The 20,772-nt window shown below is 36.8% G+C and overlaps 2 protein-coding genes across 2 annotated transcripts in view; both read right to left on the bottom strand.

The window, feature by feature from the left end:
• Nucleotides 1-61: 61 nt before the first annotated feature.
• Nucleotides 62-5,488, bottom strand: LOC143245969 (O-acyltransferase like protein-like). The gene is made up of 5 exons (XM_076492221.1): nt 5,479-5,488; nt 4,755-4,873; nt 4,104-4,290; nt 1,148-1,290; nt 62-479 (listed from the first exon to the last, which is right to left on the bottom strand). Exons 1-5 carry the CDS (start codon nt 5,486-5,488, stop codon nt 264-266), a joined length of 675 nt encoding a protein of 224 aa, XP_076348336.1. The 3' UTR covers nt 62-263.
• A 633-nt stretch (nt 5,489-6,121) lies between these two features.
• The window catches only part of LOC143247755 (nose resistant to fluoxetine protein 6-like), a 41,144-nt gene continuing 26,493 nt past the window's right edge, over nt 6,122-20,772 (bottom strand). The window contains exons 7-10 of the mRNA XM_076496189.1: nt 19,474-19,567; nt 9,264-9,356; nt 7,367-7,529; nt 6,122-6,223 (exon numbers count right to left, since the gene is read on the bottom strand). Of these exons, the coding sequence (XP_076352304.1) occupies nt 6,140-6,223; nt 7,367-7,529; nt 9,264-9,356; nt 19,474-19,567 (434 nt within the window). The 3' untranslated portion in view covers nt 6,122-6,139. The remainder of the gene's footprint in view (nt 6,224-7,366; nt 7,530-9,263; nt 9,357-19,473; nt 19,568-20,772) is intronic.

Below are 20,772 nucleotides of genomic sequence, written 5' to 3'. Positions count from 1 at the left end.
CCACAATCGTTGAAGGTGGATCGCATTAATTAAATCTTTTATTGCAAGGTTTATCTCATATCAATGATAAAATCCTGTTACTAAAGACTTATCTCGTATCACATCAGGTTATTTTGTCCAAGACTTATTAATGACCATAATTAAGTTATTTAATTGAAGGCTTACAGTCGATACGTTTGTTACCATATCACCAGACTTATGTTGTGAATCGTGATGAGACAAAAGTTATGTCGCTATTTAATTTAAATTTACAGATATGGTGGCTAAGAATGACATGCACCTCCATTACGTACAATAGTCTTTTCAACTAGCTCCGTATCACCCGTGGCTTCGTCATTTGTGGTTTGAGTAACAAGTTTCCGGCCTCTCGACCGAGACAAAAATTTTTGCCGGATTGCGAAAAATGGAGATTCCACAAGTAGGACACAGATAGCAGAGATAAGATAGGATAATAAAATATGACCGAACATTATGTAGGCCTGAAAAATAGAAGAAACAAAAATTACTGTTCTGATTTGATGGTTCTAGAGTTTTATTAAACACGTGTTTAAAACACATAACTAATAATTTAGAGCAATTACAATTGTGTCTTTTAAGCAACAATTTCTCTGTAAGAATTTGAGCTGTGGACTGGCACGAACTGTGCTTTCAATTAACATTGTTAATTTTTGTCGTTGTGTGAATTTTAGCCATTGTCCAGTCAGCACTAATTCTGCTTAAAAACTACATTACTATATCGACATGCACGATCTCTGAAATGCCTTATCACATCAATAGATAAACTTACTTTTAACATTACCAATTATTATTTATCAAGTAATTATTCGTTAATGGCAACGTGTGCTTATATTACCTTTTAAAATAAACACCTGTGTTTTCTGCTAACAATACATACATGTCAGCTATTTACCGTTAAATTTTACTGTAGAAGTTTTCCATACTCGTGGTGGGCAGAGCACAGATAGCCCATTGAGGCAGCTTAGCGCTCAATTCTAAACAAACTGTTGAAGTCTACCACTGGTGTGTAACAAATCAATTGTTTTATGCTAATATCTGTCAGAATATGTACTTTACGAGTTCTTGTACGAATCTATGAATTTATCTCCATAACGTAACCATTTTTAATCTTAATATAATAAATACTTACGATTGTAATTTCCTTCGTATTTATGAGGTTTCTTACGTAACCATTGTAAACGTACACAATCACGTGATGAATTAGATAGACCATGTATGTTAGTCGGTCTAAGGATATGAATGGTTTCCACGACAACAGAGTATTAATAACACCTATGAAAATAATAAAAAAAAACCATTGTTAACAGTCAGCACTTGAAGATATAACCATTGTTAACAGTCAGCACTTGAAGATGGGGGAGTGGGATGAAGCATAGTTAACAGTCAGCACTTGAAGATGGGGGAGTGGGATGAAGCATTGTTAACAGTCAGCACTTGAAGATGGGGAGTGGGATGAAGCTTATTGTTAACAGTCAGCACTTGAAGATGGGGAGTGGGATGAAGCATTGCTAACAGTCAGCACCTTGAAGATGGGGAGAAAGTGGGATGAAGCATTGTTAACAGTCAGCACTTTGAAGATGGGGAGTGGGATGAAGCATTGTTAACAGTCAGCACTTGAAGATGGGGAGAGGGATGAAGCACTGTTAACAGTCAAGCACTTGAAGATGGTGGAGAAAGGATGAAGCACTGTTAACAGTCAAAGAACTTGAAGATGGTGGGGAGAAAGTGGGATGAAGCCATTGTTAACAAAGCAAGCAACTTGAAGATGGTGGGGAGAAAGTGGATGAAGCTGCATTGTTAACAGTCAAAACACTTGAAGATGGGGGAGTGGGATGTAGTATTGTTAACAGTCAGCACCTGAAGATGGGGAGGGAGTGGGATGAAGCATTGTTAACAGTCAAAGCACTTGAAGATGGGGGAAAGTGGGATGAAGCATTGTTAACAGTCAGCACTTGAAGATGGGGAGTGGGATGAAGCATTGCTAACAGTCAGCACTTGAAGATGGGGAGAAAAGTGGGATGAAGCATTGTTAACAATCAAAGCACTTGAAGATGGTGGAGAAAGTGGGATGAAGCAACTGTTAACATAGGGATGGACATGAAGCAACTTGAAGATGGTGGGGAGAAAGTGGGATGAAGCATTGTTAACAGTCAGCACCCTTTGAAGATGGTGGGGAGAAAGTGATTTGAAGCATTGTTAACAGTCAGCACTTGAAGATGGGGAAGTGGGATGTAGTATTGTTAACAGTCAGCACTTGAAGATGGGGGAGTGGGATGAAGCATTGTTAACAGTCAGCACTTGAAGATGGTGGGGGAGAAAGTGGGATGAAGCATTGGGATGTAACAGTCACCACTCAGAAGATGGTGGGGAGAAAGTGGGATGAAGCATTGTTAACAGTCAGCACTTGAAGATGGTGGGGGAGAAAGTGGGATGATTTGTGATTTTTTTAAAATCCGTATTCCTTACTTTTTATGTGTGCTATTTATTTATTATTATAAAAAACAGCGGAATAGCTTCGGGCTTTTCTGAAAATAAATTGGATGGCATCCTGTCCTCCCACTTCAAGCACTGTTAATATTACAGAATAGTGGAAAATATTAACCCCTATAAACGTTTTTAATTGACATGGTCTAAAATTGTTAATATATTCAACTTAATAAATATTTCTAGACAAAATAACGGAAAGTAATACTTTTTATTTTAAAACAAAATGAAAACCTTACATATTTTACTTACTAAAGACAAGGCTCTTTGTTTTTAATTGTGAAAAACATTTAGATTTACCTATATAATAGTACTGTCTGTTGTCTGTCCATGCAAATCCTATGCAGGGTGCGGATGGATCTAACCAAAATTGGTTTGGAGGTTCATTGGGTACATGGGGAGTTACATAGAAACCTGCGCTGTCACATCTTTTGTTTTACAGTTTTACTGGCTTTTTTTAAATATAAGAGAAGCAACTTTTCATGTCCTAAACAGGCCCGGCATGGCCAGGTAGTTAAGGCACTCGACTCGTAATCCGAGGGTCGCGAGTTCGAATACCAGTCACACCAAACATGCTCGTTCTTTCAGCCGTGGGGGCGTTATAATGTGACGGTCAGTCCCGCTATTCATTGGTAAAAGAGTAGCCCAATAGTTGACGGTAGGTGGTAATGAATAGCCACTTTACACTCAGTCTTACACTGCTAAATTACGGCTGGCTAGCGCAGATAGCCCTCGAAATTCAAACCAAACCTATCATGTCCTACGACCAATCATGTCATTAATCATGGACTTACATAACTTCCGTCCAGAGGACGGGTACTCCACTTCGTAAACAAATTATTGTATCTGTAACATTGTTTTATAACCATAATTGATCATATAGTGAAGAGCTACCAAATATGGCAATGAATTCCAGATATGTAGAAGACAGGTTAAAAGTAAGGAGGTAAAAGAATAAGCAATGTTTATTTGATTGAGCGAAACGGCAAAAAGTGCGCCAAAGGTGCACCATTATGGTCGAGGCCCAGGGGTCGCTTTAGTACCTTGAAAACTCGTGGTTTCTGACTCCTGATTAATTTTTTTTTGCTCTTTCTGGGAGTAATTTTCATAATTTTAATGTATTTTTACTGGAAGACATTGAAGAGTGTGGGCTTACGTCAATGATATATTTAAACGCACACTTTATCGATGCCCATGTCAAATTGTTACATTGTACTCTAAAATCTAGTCTATAAGTATCTTATGAAATTAAACTGATATGAGTAATATATACGAAGATATCTCGTACTTGTCTCGAATGTCAGAAATTGGTGAGTACTTCATCCACGAGATTCATTGTATTTTATTTTGTGGATTCTGTGTAAAATATTGAACATTTAAATTATCATAACGTTAAAAACACTGACGATTTTCCATGTTGAACAATTATAACTTCCCTTCTATAGCCATTTTCGTCCGTTTATCGAGTTTAATTCAATAAAGCGCCCTCTAGTCACAGAAAAACAATTGCATAAGATTTCGTTTTTAAAACTTCAATTGTAAGTAGTTTACTGTCATTTTAACATTACATATACACCTACGTATAGAGTGCTATCACTTACTTCCACGACCGGTGACACACATCAAAATAAGCCATGCAACAGCGGCAGCCCAGACAGGACGGTGTAATCCTGCATACATCAGTGCCACAGCAGTGCTGCCCTCTATACCCCTGTTCCAGTCGTACATACCATAGATGACAGACATAAAAGAGAACATTGAAGAAATCCAACCTAAAGCTAGAATTATCTGTAATGATAAAGATAAAATAAATAAATAAAAACTACTACTTTAGTAAAATATCTTTATATTTTTATAAAGATAAAAATATAATTTATTTTATTTTTTTACAACTCGATGCATTACTTCGATGAAGCATGTATTTGATTTTTATGATAAGACTCAACTTTAGAGGATTTAAAATAATGTTGTTTTTTTTCATAAAACGTAATGCTTTATCAGCTTACCAGTCCTTCCACTAAATTTTACGTCAGTTTCGTACCAGGTATATATGTTAGAAAATCACTTTGAAATTTTATCTAAACTATAATTACTTTGATCAAAACTAAAGAAACGTATTTAACTACGAATACGGTCAGCATGGATTTATATAAGAAAGCTATCATATATTTATGACTGAACTTGAATTATATATATCTGTTTACAAATACCATGAGCGATCTCGTAATAAGCATAATAACTTGTAACATCACCTTTGACACGTTGGTTAACTTCTTCCTAGCTAAGGCATATCCGGCTAATAATCCAACACAGTAACAGCCCAAGTGGTTTATGGATTTGGATAACGCTTCTGGGACATTTTCAAACTTCTCTGAAACAAACACACCAAAAACTGCAATACTAACCTAAGCCTAACAAGGTTTCCAATATCAAGCGTAATAGCAAGAATATTTCACTTGTTAGGAACTATTAATTTCAGAGGCTAAGCCTAGTTAGAAAGTCTTTAATATTTTAGGCTATCAACTAAGTTTCTGAATTAAAATATGTAAACATATGTAACAGGTTATTGTTGTAGATTGCGATAAGACTACGAGAATTATCTATTTTGATGATAATTGTTTTACAAACTCTCTAATTCTGCTCATAGAGCCCAGTTAACCCTCGTACAGTTTTGCGCGAAATTCAAAACAAATTACCGCTTATTTATAGTTTCTTACACGTTTGTATAGGGGGCGATTTCAAAGCAAATTTAATTTAATATTTAAAATGTTTTGACAAACCCTACAGTAATGCAGTTTATCGATAAACTGTACAGAGAGCAAGCAATAACTCATTAGTAGGAATAGATACATTAAAAAAAACAACACATTTTGTTCTCTTATGAACCTTTGTTTTTAATTTGGTTATGCATACATAGTCCAAACTATTGGCAGGTAAGTTCCAACAGCTTAAACTATATTTGAACACCAAGATCACGTGCTTCCATTTCAAACTTTTATTTTCGCTCTGAAACACTTCATTTATTAATCATGCTAATATGATTAGTTAGCATTCTTAGCAACAATTATACTGAAAATAGTCTCTAAGTGTCTCAGCGGTAAGCCTAATGACTTATAATCCTAAGAATCGGGGCTCGAAACTCGTGGTGAGCACAGCACTGATAGGCCACTGTGTAGTTTTGTGCTTAACAGCAAACAAACATTGGAAAAAAAAACACACAAACAAAAAACTAAACGTTTGAATAAATTTCGAAAAGAAAAGACGCAGAAATATATTATACCTTTTGTCTAACATAGCAGCAAAAAGTGTAGGGGGTAGTTCAAAATACCACGTCAGCACAGTTGTTCCCGCAATTGACGTCAACAAGAAGAAGAAAATGATAATTATTCCTGACTTCGATTCCTAACAAATTATGAAAAATATATTGAGTAAATAAGTAGTAAAGACAGGCACATACGACCAATGTGATCTACGTTTTCTAGGTTGATTTTTGTATCATTTAATAGGTTTGGAGAGTTAGAGTTTAAAGTTAATCGTTTATTGGTCACATTCGTAATAAATTTATACGTGAAATATATATATAGATACTTATTATCTTAAACATAACTGTCCAACGCCAGCATAAAAATAATTTTACTTACCTTAACATAGGAAGAAAGATGGTTAAAGAAAGAACGTGGTAGATGAAATCGCACGAAATGTACCAAGTCTGACCTAAGCACTGGAAAAAAAGAAGGTCCTCATTTTACTAGTTTATTGTAAGGGTCCTCATTTTACCAATTTATTGTAAACGTCTTTACAGACTGACAGCCACAAAATGTAAAAAAAAAATCGAATTGTTAGAAGTCTAATTAAAGGATATTAAAGAATGGAAGCCGTGAATAAGTTCATACTTCCTCAATAGCTTCAGTAGGCTCACAATCGTGTTTTTAAGATAGTTTATTAGTACATATGTTTGAAAGCTGAAGAAAAATTATAAAATACATCCAAATCAGATTATTTTAATCTATCAGATACTTGTTTGTAGCTGTTGATTTTTGTAACGCAAAACTACGTAATGATCCAGGTGCGTTCTGTACAAAAGGGGGAATCGAACCCCGGATTTTATCGTTTTAAATCCGCACATTTACCGCTGATCTACGGTGGGGAAGTTACTAGAATCAGGTATGCCTTATGTTTTTTGAAATTTCATAAATTTAGGAGAAAAGTAAGTTATTTTGTTGTTGTTAAATGTAAATATACACAAAGTGCTCTGCCACCATGGTTATTGAAAACCGGTTTCTAGTAGTATAAATATCTCTCTGATACTGAGAGAGGGCGTAAATTTGGGATATTCTCCATGGATATTTAACATTATAAGCCTTCAGACTTATTAGGAGAAAGTAGCCCCAAATTATTTCTGCCATGGGAGGAGCTTGATATAGGACTGGGGGCTTGTACCCTCTGCTTTTTGAATGGAGTTTTAAAACCACAATTTATACTCATTACACATTTGGATTTCAATTACTACTAGTACATGTATTTTCTATGAATTTAGAATTACCCAAATTTAAATGTATTTAAAGTACACATGATCGAAAGTTTCTTGAACTTAGCCCACTCCATTTAACCATACTTTTGTAGCTACTCTCACGTATGACGTAAGCTTTGAATATCTTGTTTCCTTTTTGGCAAATTCACTAATTAATTTAAAATTATAATAACACATGATTAAAATGTTAAAAATAATTAGACCAGAAGCCCCGCCTACTGAGTATAGATAATTTTGCAACAGATGGCGACCACACAAAATAAGTAGCCGTCGTTTTGCACTTAAGTTTAACGGAAGCCGAAATGAAAACATCAGTTTTTCTAAAGAGCTTACCTTGACTGGCTCGTATAATGTGTTGATGTACAACAGATTCCGCCACCAGGTGGAATAGCATCCTTCAACGTACGGCATCAGCACTTCTGACCAGACTGGTCCCGACCCCAGAAGGGGAAGAATGAATAGTATGCAAAGTGTTAAAACTAGCGGGGGCGTGAGTCTTTGGAAAATAAACGAGAAACACATAGAATAGTTTTACTTGGCATGCTATTCCTTACAAACAAATAAAATAAAGTGTGGTATTTAGCAACAAGCTTAACAATAGTAATAAAAAGCGTACTGGAATGCACATGCTTACCTCACATTTCTCTCAATTTAAACCATTGCAAATTTTTTATCACAAGTGTGTTGAAATAGCTGATGCTTCCAAGGAGATTTTTCGCCCAATACCAGAACTCGTCAACTCTGTTGGTAACAGTTGAATGGTGAGATTCTTGTTACTATGGTTACAATTATCAGTTTCCTGCTTCCTTGATTTTTTAAACGATAATACTAAGTATGTGGTGTTACATTCATAACTACGTGACCAGACATGAATGTTATATTTTCTCTCTTAAAAGGTGATTGGTAAATGTAGTTTAATCAGAAAGTGCTTTTGTTTCACTGCAAAACAGCACCAGCATCAAAGAAACACGCATTTACCCTTGAGTAAAGTGTTACATCAACAATTATGATGTTTTGTGTCTGTTTTATTTCATATATTAATCTAGATCAATGGTACGGTCAATCAAAGAATGCATTAGGCCTCTACGTTACAGGTTCTCTTTTCAAATTCAACAATCGATGGTAGTCATGGTTACACATACTTAGGGCATCACATGGGGGTAACCATTCTAAAAGGTTTCAAGAGTATGTAGATTTTTTCATCTTCTGGGAAGATTTTGAAGTGTTGGGGCTGTCGCTATAGTTCAGAATGTTTCGGTACTCGTGTTTGGTTCACTACTTACCTATAATAGTATGAATGTTCGAGTTCCAAACAAGAGTATGTAAGATCGACAGCTAGGAGACTATAAGAGCGAATCATTCAGCTCCTAAACTGCACATGTAAATCCCACACAAGTAAGAAAACACAGTGACAAATGATGCTTCAAGATCCTTTACAGAGAACGTACTCTCGAAACCATCACGATAAACCTTAAGGATCAACAACCGCTTACAAGGGCTTACACTTCATGATGACGAGAAACCCACTTGAAGTAAAAATGTATTCTAAAGACAGCTGGAACGGATATTAAAACTTTAATTGACACTCCTACGAAAAGACGTTTCTAGTCCTGATTTCTCCAAGCCCGTTCCCCTGGCTGTGGTTTCGCTAGATAGTAGATAGGGACAGTGGGAATCTCGTTAATCCATTCATTAATGGATTTAAATGGCAATTTCATTTAAATACAAAATTATTAGCCTAATATTAATAACCTTTCAAGTTGCTCTGGGGCCTATTAGGCCCCACTTTTCGTAGGAGTGTTAAAGTACAGAACAACGCTTTAACCATCTCGAGTCATCTTCAGGTTAACAAAGTTGCAAACTCTTTTCGTTATAGCAAACATTATTCACTTGCTAGAAATTCGTTAGAGATAGGCTTTGAAGATAAATTCTAATTACAATTAAAGTTTGGTGAAAACTAAGAATCTACAAAGACAGAACGGTAAAATTAAACCAATGTATTACTGAGCGAATTTAATATGCTAGTGATAAAACATAATGATGGAGGCAAATCTATTTACCTGAAGAATACTTGTGGGAGTTACTCGCTTTTTTTGACACTAATAAAATTCGTAGGACTCTTTGTTTTAATGATTGTTTTGAAAAAAAAAAAGTTAATATTTTACCTCTAACATGGCGTGGAATAAATAGAAAATTTGCGGAAATAATGGAAATTGTTCTATAATCTTACCTGAAATATCTTATGAGGATGAACTTCCATACATTCAGCTTCTCAGCCTTACCACCAGTGTAGAACCACACGTAATACATTGTCAAAAAACCTCTGTGTAATCAACAAAAGAAGGAAAAAAACATCGCTCTATCAAAAACAGCTGATACGCATTCTGCGTACTCACTTCACTGTCATATCAATAAAATTTATAAACTTAATGGAAACTTATTTCAAAATATTAATACTACTATGCATAATTCCAGTCTGCCTTATGTCCAGACTGACATTGGATGTACATCAAGTCTGCCTTATGTCTAGACTGACATTGGATGTACATCAAGTCTGCCTTATGTCTAGACTGACATGCCAAATTTGTCTTTTGTCCAAATGAGCATTGGGTGTACGGCAGGTTTACCTTCTTTCTTGTTTGTTTTTCGTCCAGATCGACATTGAATGTAAGACAAGTTGTCCCTCTGTACATTCTGACGTACATTACGATAGATTTACTTTATGTTGATTAACAACCACTTTTAGCAGAATATTAAAAACGAACAAAGCTAAATACAAACGTTAAAGTTAAAAAAAAAGTTTGTTATCTACGTATTCGTTTAAGCAGGTTTGGATTAGCTTGTTTAGGACATAAGCTCAAAGCTTCACAGACCTATCTCCCCTAGCTTTCACTAACCTTGGACTGAAGACTAGAGTGAATGCATCTAGTTAACAGCACCAACTATCAACTATTGGGCTACATCGAATAGTAGAGGTTGATAAGCAATATTACAACTCATATGCCGGCTCAAAGCACGGTGCAGAATTGTTTTTGTGACAAAGGGACGCAAACATCGGACCCTAAGATTCACAGTCCTGTTCTCTAACTTCTAGCTCAAGCCGGAATAAAGATTCTTGGAATGTATAAAAGGCAACAATTTATTAGTATAAATTTTTAACTTAATGGCTGATAAATTTCGATTTAACCATGCTACAAACACCACCAGGGCTATCTGCACCAACAGTTCATAATGTAGCAGCGTAAGAATATAGCAGTGTAACTCTTAGTTATCACCACCCACCGCCATCTCTTTGGCTACTCTCTTACCAACGAATAGTGGGATTCACCGTCACTTATAAGGGCGAACATGTTTGGTGCAATGGGGATTCGAACCCACGACTCTAGGATTACGAGTCGAGAGCCTTAGCCAACTGGCTATGCCGTGCCATTGTTTAGACAGTCCCGGCCCTAATTTTTTAAAGTGCTGTTTAAAGGAAGGACAATCGGTCATAGTTAATCGGAGGCGATTTTGTGGAATTGACTGTCATCTTTATAACGCCTTTAGAACTGAAGTGCAAGGCAAATGCCGCAGTATATCGCGACTCGAATCTTAGATCTTTAGAACTGCAGCGCGCAATGCTAAATAATGGGCCATATGTAAAAAAAAATCCTGTGAGTAATTTTCAGTGTAAAATTATTCTATCTCGCGTCACGTGTTTTCAGACGTAGAAACAAAAACTAATTGTGTTACTTTAGTTTGGTAATTAAAGGGTTTAACTTGACTACTTTTCTTTTGGATAACCCCCTTCTAATCATTACTTGACAGACTGAAGACGACTACTCAACAGCAGCAAACATCCACCCACTACCCAGCAGTTAGTTTTCGTTACACTATTATTTGACCGACTAGAAAGCAAAACGAAATTATGGTAGGGGTTTCGGTTTAAAATTATATGATCCTAAGCTTAGAGATTTGAAAGAAAACAAAATACAAATTTGACAACCTGGATGAAATTTATATTAACTTAAGGCAAAGGCGAAAAAAAAAATCCAACAAAGTAAGGCAGCACAAAATAAACAGCTTATATGGGACTTAGGGTCCTCCAGGGCGGTGGGGGATCTGTAGGTCCTATGCCAAGATTTGGAAGACTAGAAGTTTTTCATTGTCTCTTTTATAGCGTAGGGCTCGCCTCAAAGTGAGGCGTTTATGAAGCAACGAAACGTGAACCCTCAACATTCTGATTCGCAAGTCCAGACGTATTATAGACTAGAGAAAGTCCGTCTTCCGGACGTGTTATAAACTAGAGAAAGCCCGGCATCCGGACGTGTTATAAACTATAGAAAGTCCGTCTTCCGGACGTGTTATAAACTAGAGAAAGCCCGGCATCGGGACGTGTTATAAACTAGAGAAAGCCTGGCATCCGGACGTGTTACAAACTAAAGAAAGCCCGGCATCCGGACGTGTTACAAACTAAAGAAAATCCGGCATCCGGACGTGTTATAAACTAGAGAAAGCTCGGCATCGGGACGTGTTATAAACTATAGAAAGTCCGGCATCCGGACTTGTTATAAACTAAAGAAAGTCCGGCATCCGGACGTGTTATTAACAAGAGAAAGTCCGGCATCCGGACGTGTTATAAACTAGAGAAAGTCCGGCATCCGGACGTGTTATAAACTAGAGAAAGTCCGGCATCCGAACGTGTTATACACTAGAGAAAGCCCGGCATCCGGACGTGTTACAAACTAGAGAAAGCCCGGCATCCGGACGTGTTACAAACTAGAGAAAGCCCGGCATCGGGACGTGTTAGAAACTAAAGAAAATCCGGCATCCAGACGTGTTATAAACAAAAGAAAGCCCGGCATCCGGACGTGTTATAAACTAGAGAAAGCCCGGCATCCGGACGTGTTATAAATTAAAGAAACACCAGCATCCGGACGTGTTATAAATTAAAGAAAGACCGGCATCCGGACGTGTTATAAACTAGAGAAAGCCCGGCATCCGGACGTGTTATAATTAAAGAAAGTCCGGCATCCGGACGTGTTATAAACTAGAGAAAGCCCGGCATCCGGACGTGTTATAAATTAAAGAAAGACCAGCATCCGGACGTGTTACAAACTAGAGAAAGCCCGGCATCCGGACGTGTTACAAACTAGAGAAAGCCCGGCATCGGGACGTGTTAGAAACTAAAGAAAATCCGGCATCCAGACGTGTTATAAACAAAAGAAAGCCCGGCATCCGGACGTGTTATAAACTAGAGAAAGCCCGGCATCCGGACGTGTTATAAATTAAAGACCAGCATCCGGACGTGTTATAAATTAAAGAAAGACCGGCATCCGGACGTGTTATAAACTAGAGAAAGCCCGGCATCCGGACGTGTTATAAATTAAAGAAAGTCCGGCATCCGGACGTGTTATAAACTAGAGAAAGCCCGGCATCCGGACGTGTTATAAATTAAAGAAAGACCAGCATCCGGACGTGTTATAAATTAAAGAAAGACCGGCATCCGGACGTGTTATAAACTAGAGAAAGTCCGGCATCCGGACGTGTTATAAATTAAAGAAAGTCCGGCATCCGGACGTGTTATAAACTAGAGAAAGTCCGGCATCCGGACGTGTTATAAATTAAAGAAAGTCCGGCATTCGGACGTGTTATAAACTAGAGAAAGTCCGGCATCTGGACGTGTTATAAACTAAAGAAAGTCCGGCATCCGGACGTGTTATAAACTAAAGTCCGGCTTCGAATGATTTTATCGACAAATATTTCGTTTAATGTAACTTACTCGTTGACCGTGGATCGAATTATATTTCAATAAAAGTTTAACTTGCATTGTTTTGGGAGTACGTGAAGCGTCAATAAATGAAACGTAAACGTAGGATATAATTCTTGAAACTTATGAGCAAAAGCAATGAATAATGCTTAAAATAAACCACCTTGCGTCTGACACGTAGAATGCGAAGAGGCCTCTCTATCGTTACTAGGGCTTGTAAGGCCGGCTGGAATAAAACAGGGAGAGTCATATCCGAGTTGTTATTCACACTGTCGAAACTCATAATTCATGGCTTTCTCAAGGTTAAAGTGGAATATTCGAGTTCAAGCTAATGCTGTTAGAACGGTGGTATGGGGAACGGTAGTATATAGGTCAAAAAAACACGAGCCACGTCATGTGAGCAGTGAAGTTACTTAAATTAGCACAGGCTTTCCTGATAGCTTGATGGGTGCACACACTCACGACGTAACACACGCACGTACGGCAGTAAACATTTTTTTCTGCGAGAGGTATGAATAATGCTTCCATTAAATTAGGTTCTCGACGATACGTGCTATCTTTGTTGTGTAGTCCAAAGCTACCTAATGGACTATCTGCGCGGTGCCAACCTTGGGGATTGAAACCCGTTTTTAGCGTTATAAAGCCCCAGGCTTACTGCTGAGTTACAACGAGTTATACGTAATAAACACAACAGTGTTTAATAAGTGTTTAAGTGTTCATTTATATTGATAAAAGTTACTAGACGTTTTGAAATGTACGTGAATCAAGCGCATTTAGTTTGCCGTAAAATGCGTTTATTTGTTCAGATTTTTATTAGACACATACATATATATATATATATATACAAGCATGCAAAATAGTTCATTCGTCACAAGGCTGAGTTAAAACTTTGTACAAATCACTCACTTAACTTTTATTTCTTTTCTCAAAACTAACTTCCCTCACACCGAGGGGTAAGTTTGTATATTTTAAAGCTAAAATTTGACGTTCGATCTCAGCGCAGATGACCCACTTAGTAGTTTTGTTCTTAAATAAAATAAAATAAAAACACTACAGGCTTTGAACTAAGTTGACTCTGCGCTATATATACATACAGAATAACACTATGTAACACACATTTTGTTCCTGGATAGTATGTGTTATTTCTTAATTGCTTATGTTATAAAAGTACAGAAAATGGCCATTATTCCCTTCAAACTTTGCTTTTGTGACCTGGATAATGAAATTCAGAAATTAACCTATTTTCTATGTAAAAACGGGCAAATTTGCACATTTCAGTTACATAAGATCTGAATAAAACAACATATGAATCAAGATTTACGTGTATTTATACTAAAGTTATACAAAAATGTTTATAAGTGAGTAGTTTTTCGAGATTTACGACTGTAATGTAAATCACTTTTACGTATCAGCCTCAAATATAGTCTCCCATCATGTTTTAGTTATACGCTCCCAGGTCACGAAAGCAAAGTTTGAATAGGTCTTTTCCATTTACTTTCGGCATAAGCAACTGGGAAATAACACTTTCTGTCCAGGAACAAGAAAAAGTAAACATTTTGTTACACAGTGTTATTAACAAATTACTTTGCTGTTTTATCTTATGAGACTCAATTGGACTTTATTTCAAAGTATTTTGTTCTACCAAACATAATAACGACAATATAATATTTGGCCCAGCATTGTTCATTGTCACATTTGTTTCTATCCATTATAACAACAAGAAAACTTGAGTTAAAATTCTGTTGAGTCAAAAACTTTCCCGATTCATTGACCTCACTGCATTGTTTTTTTTTACATTTGCGTTTCCAATATAAAACAAACTAGGCGTAACATGTTCGAAAAAAAGATATTATCTGTATTCACTTCTCTAATTATTTTATTGCCTCTAAGCGTATACCTAGAAAGCAAAAAAAAAAAAAAAATTGAAAGATTCCTATCACGAAAAACGTTTTTCGAAATTTATTAAAAATAAAATCGATAAACGGAAGTGAAATTGAATTTATTTTCCAACTTGTGAGATGTTTATTTCCCTGGAAGGAGGGGGGTCGCCCGCTTTAACTACTCGCACAATTATAAGTAGTATGTTGTCTGTTTGTCAGTCAGTCAGTAGACGCTAAAATGACGGCACATAATGGATGCCTACAGTTGCATTTGGTAGTAATGTTAACCTTGAACTTATAACAGTATTTGATCATGTGTCAAAGTAAAAAGCAGAAACGCGACTTTTCCACATTAATGTATCAATTTACATGCAGTAAGCATCTGATAAGTCGGAGACGATATGTTGGTTGTTTTCGTAGCTTTGTTATTTTACTGGAGGGGCTCAGTCCCCCCACCACCACCATTTCTCACTCTACTAAAGAATTCACGTTTCTGCTAACACGACTATCTCCCATACTTTATCTAAGCCAAACGTTATACTCGCTTGGTATTATCTAACGGGTCAACACATTACATCACCTTAAGAGTGACTCCCTGACACTTGATAGATTTGTTTATCAAAAAAGTAGCCAGGCTTTTAAAGACAATATTTTACTTTTTTAAACTTATCTTGAAAAAACAAAAAAAAAGAATCAATCTCGAATGTTCCAGAAAATATTCCTTTTAGCTTATGCATATCTGACTGCTTTGTTTTGAATCTCTTCAAAGCTGCACGAGCGCTATATACACTAGCCGTCCCTAATTTACCAGTGAAAGACCATAAAAGGGGCAGCTAGTCATCACAACCTATTGCCAACGGTTGAGCTTCTCTTTTACCAACAAACAGTGAAATTGACTGTAACATTATAACGTCCTCACGGCTGGAAGGGTGAGCATATTTGGTGGTTAGAGACTTGAACTTGCGGTTATCTGCTGGTTAGTCAAAAGCTCCCTAACCAGATGGCCATGCCGAGCCTAGCTGATATATCGTATTACTTTACGTTTCTCGTGGGGACGTTATAATGTCACAATCAATTCCACTATTCGTTAGTAGAATAGTAGCTCATGAATTGGCGGTAGGTGGTGATGACTAGTTTTCTTCCTTCTAGTCTTACACTGCGAAATTAAGGACTGTTAATGCAAATCGCTTTCATGTAGATATGCGCGAAATTAAAAACAAACAAACAAAACCTTACATTTCACCTCACCAACACTTCATGTGTGAAACCTGCAGAAATTGCAAGCGAAAGGTGAAACAAGAAAAGCAGTTATTGTTTGGATTTATAAGATGTTACTATTCCTTTGAATATTCCTAAATCTATGAAACACAAAATGATCAATAACATTTGATTAGCAAATTTTCTAAATTGGTTAAAATTATAATTACAGAGTAAATGATATAACTGATTAAACACACGGTATAACTATAAGAAGTCGACAGCGCCACAAAACGAAATTTTGCAATGAATCGAATTAAGTGATTAATCATCTGGATTGCTGCGCTGTTCGTGACATATTCGGCCATAATCCCAATAATGCGAACGGAATTGACTTTTTTTTTAGCGTATCAAGTACAACAAAGGTGGATGGATCTGTTAACATTTTCAGCACTCAACAATCGCAAAGTTTAAACATTTTAAAATATTTAACATAAGTCAAAATGAAAATAAATTATTTTAAGCGAAGCATTATAATGAAATAACCATTCAGCTCTAACACTTTTGATTTAGTTCTATACCAATGTATCAGATAAGCTGCGGTGAAGTCGAAGGTGAGTTTCTCTCGTTTAATCACTTTTGGTTTGGGGTATATAGTGTTTACTCACTTTTTATATAAACTTGGCCTGGCATGGCCAGGTGGTTTAGGCACTCGACTCGTAATCTGGGGGTTGCGGGTTCGAATTCCCGTCACACCAAACATGCTCGACCTTTCAGCCGTGTGGGCGTTATAATGTTACGGTCAATCCTACTATTCGTTGGTAAAAGAGTAGTCCAAAGGTCGACGATGGGTGGTGACGACTAGTTGCCTTCGATCTAACCTTACACTGCTAAATTAGGGACGGTTGCGCAGATAGCCCTCGTGTAACTTTGCGCGAAATTCAAAAACAAACAATAAATAAGCCTCAGTGTCTTTTATTTTTATTTTAACCGCTAGGGCACTGAAACAAAGTGATCTCACTCAAAATGTGACGGGTTCGTGTAATAGCGCAAACTTCGAAAATACCTTCTCTTTTTAGTGTTTTGTTCATGATAGTAAAAAACAAAAAGTACGAATATCGATTACACATTAGCGAAAATGCTAGACTGGTGCTAAGACTCCCCATTGTTAGTCGCTAGATGGGCGCTAATACTTCCCATTGTTAGTCGCTAGACTGGTGCTAACACTTCCCATTGTTAGTCGCTAGACTGGTGCTAACACTTCCCATTGTTAGTTGCTATACTGGTGCTAACACTTCCCATTGTTAGTCGCTAGATGGATGCTAATACTTTCCATTGTTAGTCGCTAGATGGGCGCTAACACTTCCCATTGTTAGTCGCTAGATGGGCGCTAATATTTCCTATTGTTAGTCGCTAGATGGGCGCTAACACTTCCCATTGTTAGTCGCTAGATGGGCGCTAATACTTCCTATTGTTAGTCGCTAGATGGGCGCTAATACTTCCCCTTGTTAGTCGCTAGATGGGCGCTAATACTTCCCATTGTTAGTCGCTAGATGGGCGCTAATACTTCCTATTGTTAGTCGCTAGACTGGTGCTAACACTTCCCCTTGTTAATCGCTAGATGGGCGCTAACACTTCCCATTATTAGATCCACTTTTAAACATTTTGGTTTAGAGAAAAAAGCCAACAAACCATACAAAGACCGATCTGCGTTCAGTTCACTGCGGGGAATATAACCACGAATTTTAGCATTTTAAGCCCATAAAATTATATCGTTGACCTATTAAGACACAGACGTTTTGGTGCATAAAGTTTGAAATACCGATATATAATTTTTTAATGTCTTCCAGCGCAATATTCAAGTTAATGAAACTACATGTTTATCTTATTAACTGGGTAAATATAATTATTAGAAATTTTAACGTTTTTCATTAATCATCAAACGTAGTTTATTTAATTACTTACGGCCTTGGCAGCTTAATGATAAGTCTCAGGGTTTTAACGTGAAAAGTGGGTTTCGATACCCGCGTCGGACGTAACACAGATAGTCCATTGGGTTAAACAACAAACAAATACACACGTAGAGTAGACGTAAAACTAGATTGTGTTTTTTTTACTCACCAAATGCTCACTCACAAAATAATTATATAAAATTCATTGTTTTGTTTGTTTGCTATTAAGCAGAAAGCTACGCAAACGGCTATCTATGCTGTGCTCACCACGGGTATCGAAATCCAGTTTATAGCGATATATGTCGGCAGATATACCACTGTACCACTGGGGGAGGGCATTAAACTTAAATATACGTACCGGTGGTAGTCCATCATAGCTGACCACGTGGTTAAGGGACTCGACTCGTAATCTGAGGGTCGCGGGTTCGAATCCCCGTCACCTTAAATACGCTCGCCTTTCAGCTTTAGAGGCGTTATAATGTGACGGTCGATCCCACTATTCGGTGGTAAAAGAGTAGCCAAAGAGTTGGCGGTGGGTGGTGATGACTAGCTGCCTTCCCTCTAGTCTTACACTGCTAAATTAGGGACGGCTAGCGCAGATAGCCCTCGAGTAGCCTTGAGCGAAATTCAAAACAAACAAACGATTTCATGTTTTTTCGGAAGAAGACCATTATTGCTTTGAGCAAAGAGGATAAAGTTTTTATTAAAACAAGAACCATTATTTCTCGTTTAGAGGTTTAACTTTCTGCTCTTCCTGAGAATTAGAGGGTTCCTTTATCTCAACTGTCAATGTCCGACTCTTACTAGAGGGCTTTTTGTCTTTTTTATAAGCCTTCTAAAGATAGATTTTTTCTTTCTGATGGGTTGTCTAAAAAGTGCATATTTCGTATATGTTTATATGCAATCTTCTGTGGAACATAATAATTGCAGCTCTGCGGTATTAGATACCGGGTGAAGAAAGTATCGAATATTGTGTTTTGATCTTTTTTTTTGTACTTAAGTTATGGTAATTATATATAAGTCTGACTTTCACTTCGAGGACAGTTACAACAAACATGAAATTCGATCATATGAACCTCCTACTAACGGATTGTTTTCTTTTTTTGCCACGTGTCATAAGAATTTATTGTTCACTTAGTTTTTCATTATGATAAAGTTCAATTATGGATTTTTTTATTTAATTTCAAATACCGTGAATCAAGTCACGTGTGTTTCGGTGGATTGTTTCGAGGGTGTATATATAGTTTCTATACAATTAAGTCGTGCTTTTAGTTCATTGGAGAAGTGGTAAGTCTGAGATGATCCTATGAAACTCACTCTCTGTTATATTTATCAATCTGAAAGGAAATCAAAACATTTTTTTCTTCCTTTGGGGGGCTCGGCATGGCCAAGCGTGTTAAGGCATTCGACTCGTAATCCGAGAGTCGCGGGTTTGAATCCCGGTCGCACCAAACATGCTCGCTCTTACAGTCGTGGGAGTGTTATAATGTGACGGTCAACTCGTTGGTAAAAGAGTAGCCCAAGAGTTGGGGGTGGGTGGTGAAGACTAGTTGCCTTCCCTCTAGTCTTATACTGTCAAATTAGGGACGGCTAGCACAGATAGCCCTCGTGTAGCTTTGCGCAAAACTCAAAACCGTACGGAAGCTAAAAAGAGATACTTACGAGATACAAAAGAAAGTGTCAACACTAATGCTTGCTTGAACCAGGAACTGATTATCAAAGTACCCAACCTGGGTTTTCAAGTTAAAAACGCCACCTATTAACGATATAACAACACCATGTTTGAGAGTGTTAGACATCATATGTCAAAATTTCTTAAAACAAAACAAATGTGTAAACAAATCAACTTGAAACTCACAAACCTTTCAACCAACGTAACGAAAAATTAGGTTTGAATGTTCTTTACAGGTTGATCAAATTCGATCAGGATAATTTTATCTTTATTCTATTTCGAGTAGTTAGCCTTTTTAAATTATTATTTATTATTTCACATGTTGCATATACGTAATATATTTACATTTTAGATATATATATTTATATTTTTAGTATATTTGTGTGAGTCAACTATTTAGAATAAGCAAGATTATTAAAGTAGAGGTCTAATCTCACCTTTGTATCGCTACGTCCTCCGCAGTAGACAAAGTTTTTCCGAATTCACAGCTCATCAGTGGTGCTTACGATAGCAAATAAAATAAACAAGTCTATTGCACATGGAGTAGCAATGCAACAAATAAATTAGGTCTCTACGTCATTTACGGACTCTTTCTTTTGTCCACTGAAGTTATACAATTAAAGTGTCAATAAGTTTGCTGAACAATTATGAACAATCGTGTCAAGAAAGTAAAATATTATTTAAATCTTTAAAGTACTGAGTAAATGGCTTGTTATCATACCCCGCAAAAGACCGCAAAATCTCTGATTTACGGTTTCACACCTATGTTCACCTTTCTTATCTTTGTTCACCTACTGACCGAAGAGATGAGAGGAGGTTGGTTTTGTGAACTAATAAAGTTGGGATTAGTTCCGTTATATAAATGACAACTGTCAAAAACCTCTCACTTTGGTAGCGGTCTGTTCTTGCACCCAGTAAAATTACATGGATGGGTGGCATCCAGAGAAAAAAAAATATCGGCAACTTCTTAGCGAATTTGAGCACTCTATTGTTCTGGATACATCCATTGAACCGAAACCCCAACATTTTTTCCAATAATGCATTACAGTAAGTCTTCTTTGCTTAAAAACAAACGCAATACAATTTTTATTATTGAAATAGCACATGGGAAGACAAAATACGGTTTTAAACTGCCCACAAGACAATCATTTTGTATACACTCTTTAATCCAAATAATTGGGCTGACTGCGCATTTTATGTTTATTCTTCATTATTTTAAGGAAAATTACCGTCGATTGTTTCAAAGGACATAACAAAAGCAAACTCCTATAAAGGAATTAGTCCATAAA

The sequence above is a fragment of the Tachypleus tridentatus genome, chromosome 3 (genome assembly GCF_004210375.1).
Source record: "Tachypleus tridentatus isolate NWPU-2018 chromosome 3, ASM421037v1, whole genome shotgun sequence".
NCBI lineage: Eukaryota > Metazoa > Arthropoda > Merostomata > Xiphosura > Limulidae > Tachypleus > Tachypleus tridentatus.
The sequence above is the reverse complement of the archived record's forward strand: the minus strand, read 5'-3'. Positions and strand labels throughout refer to the sequence as shown.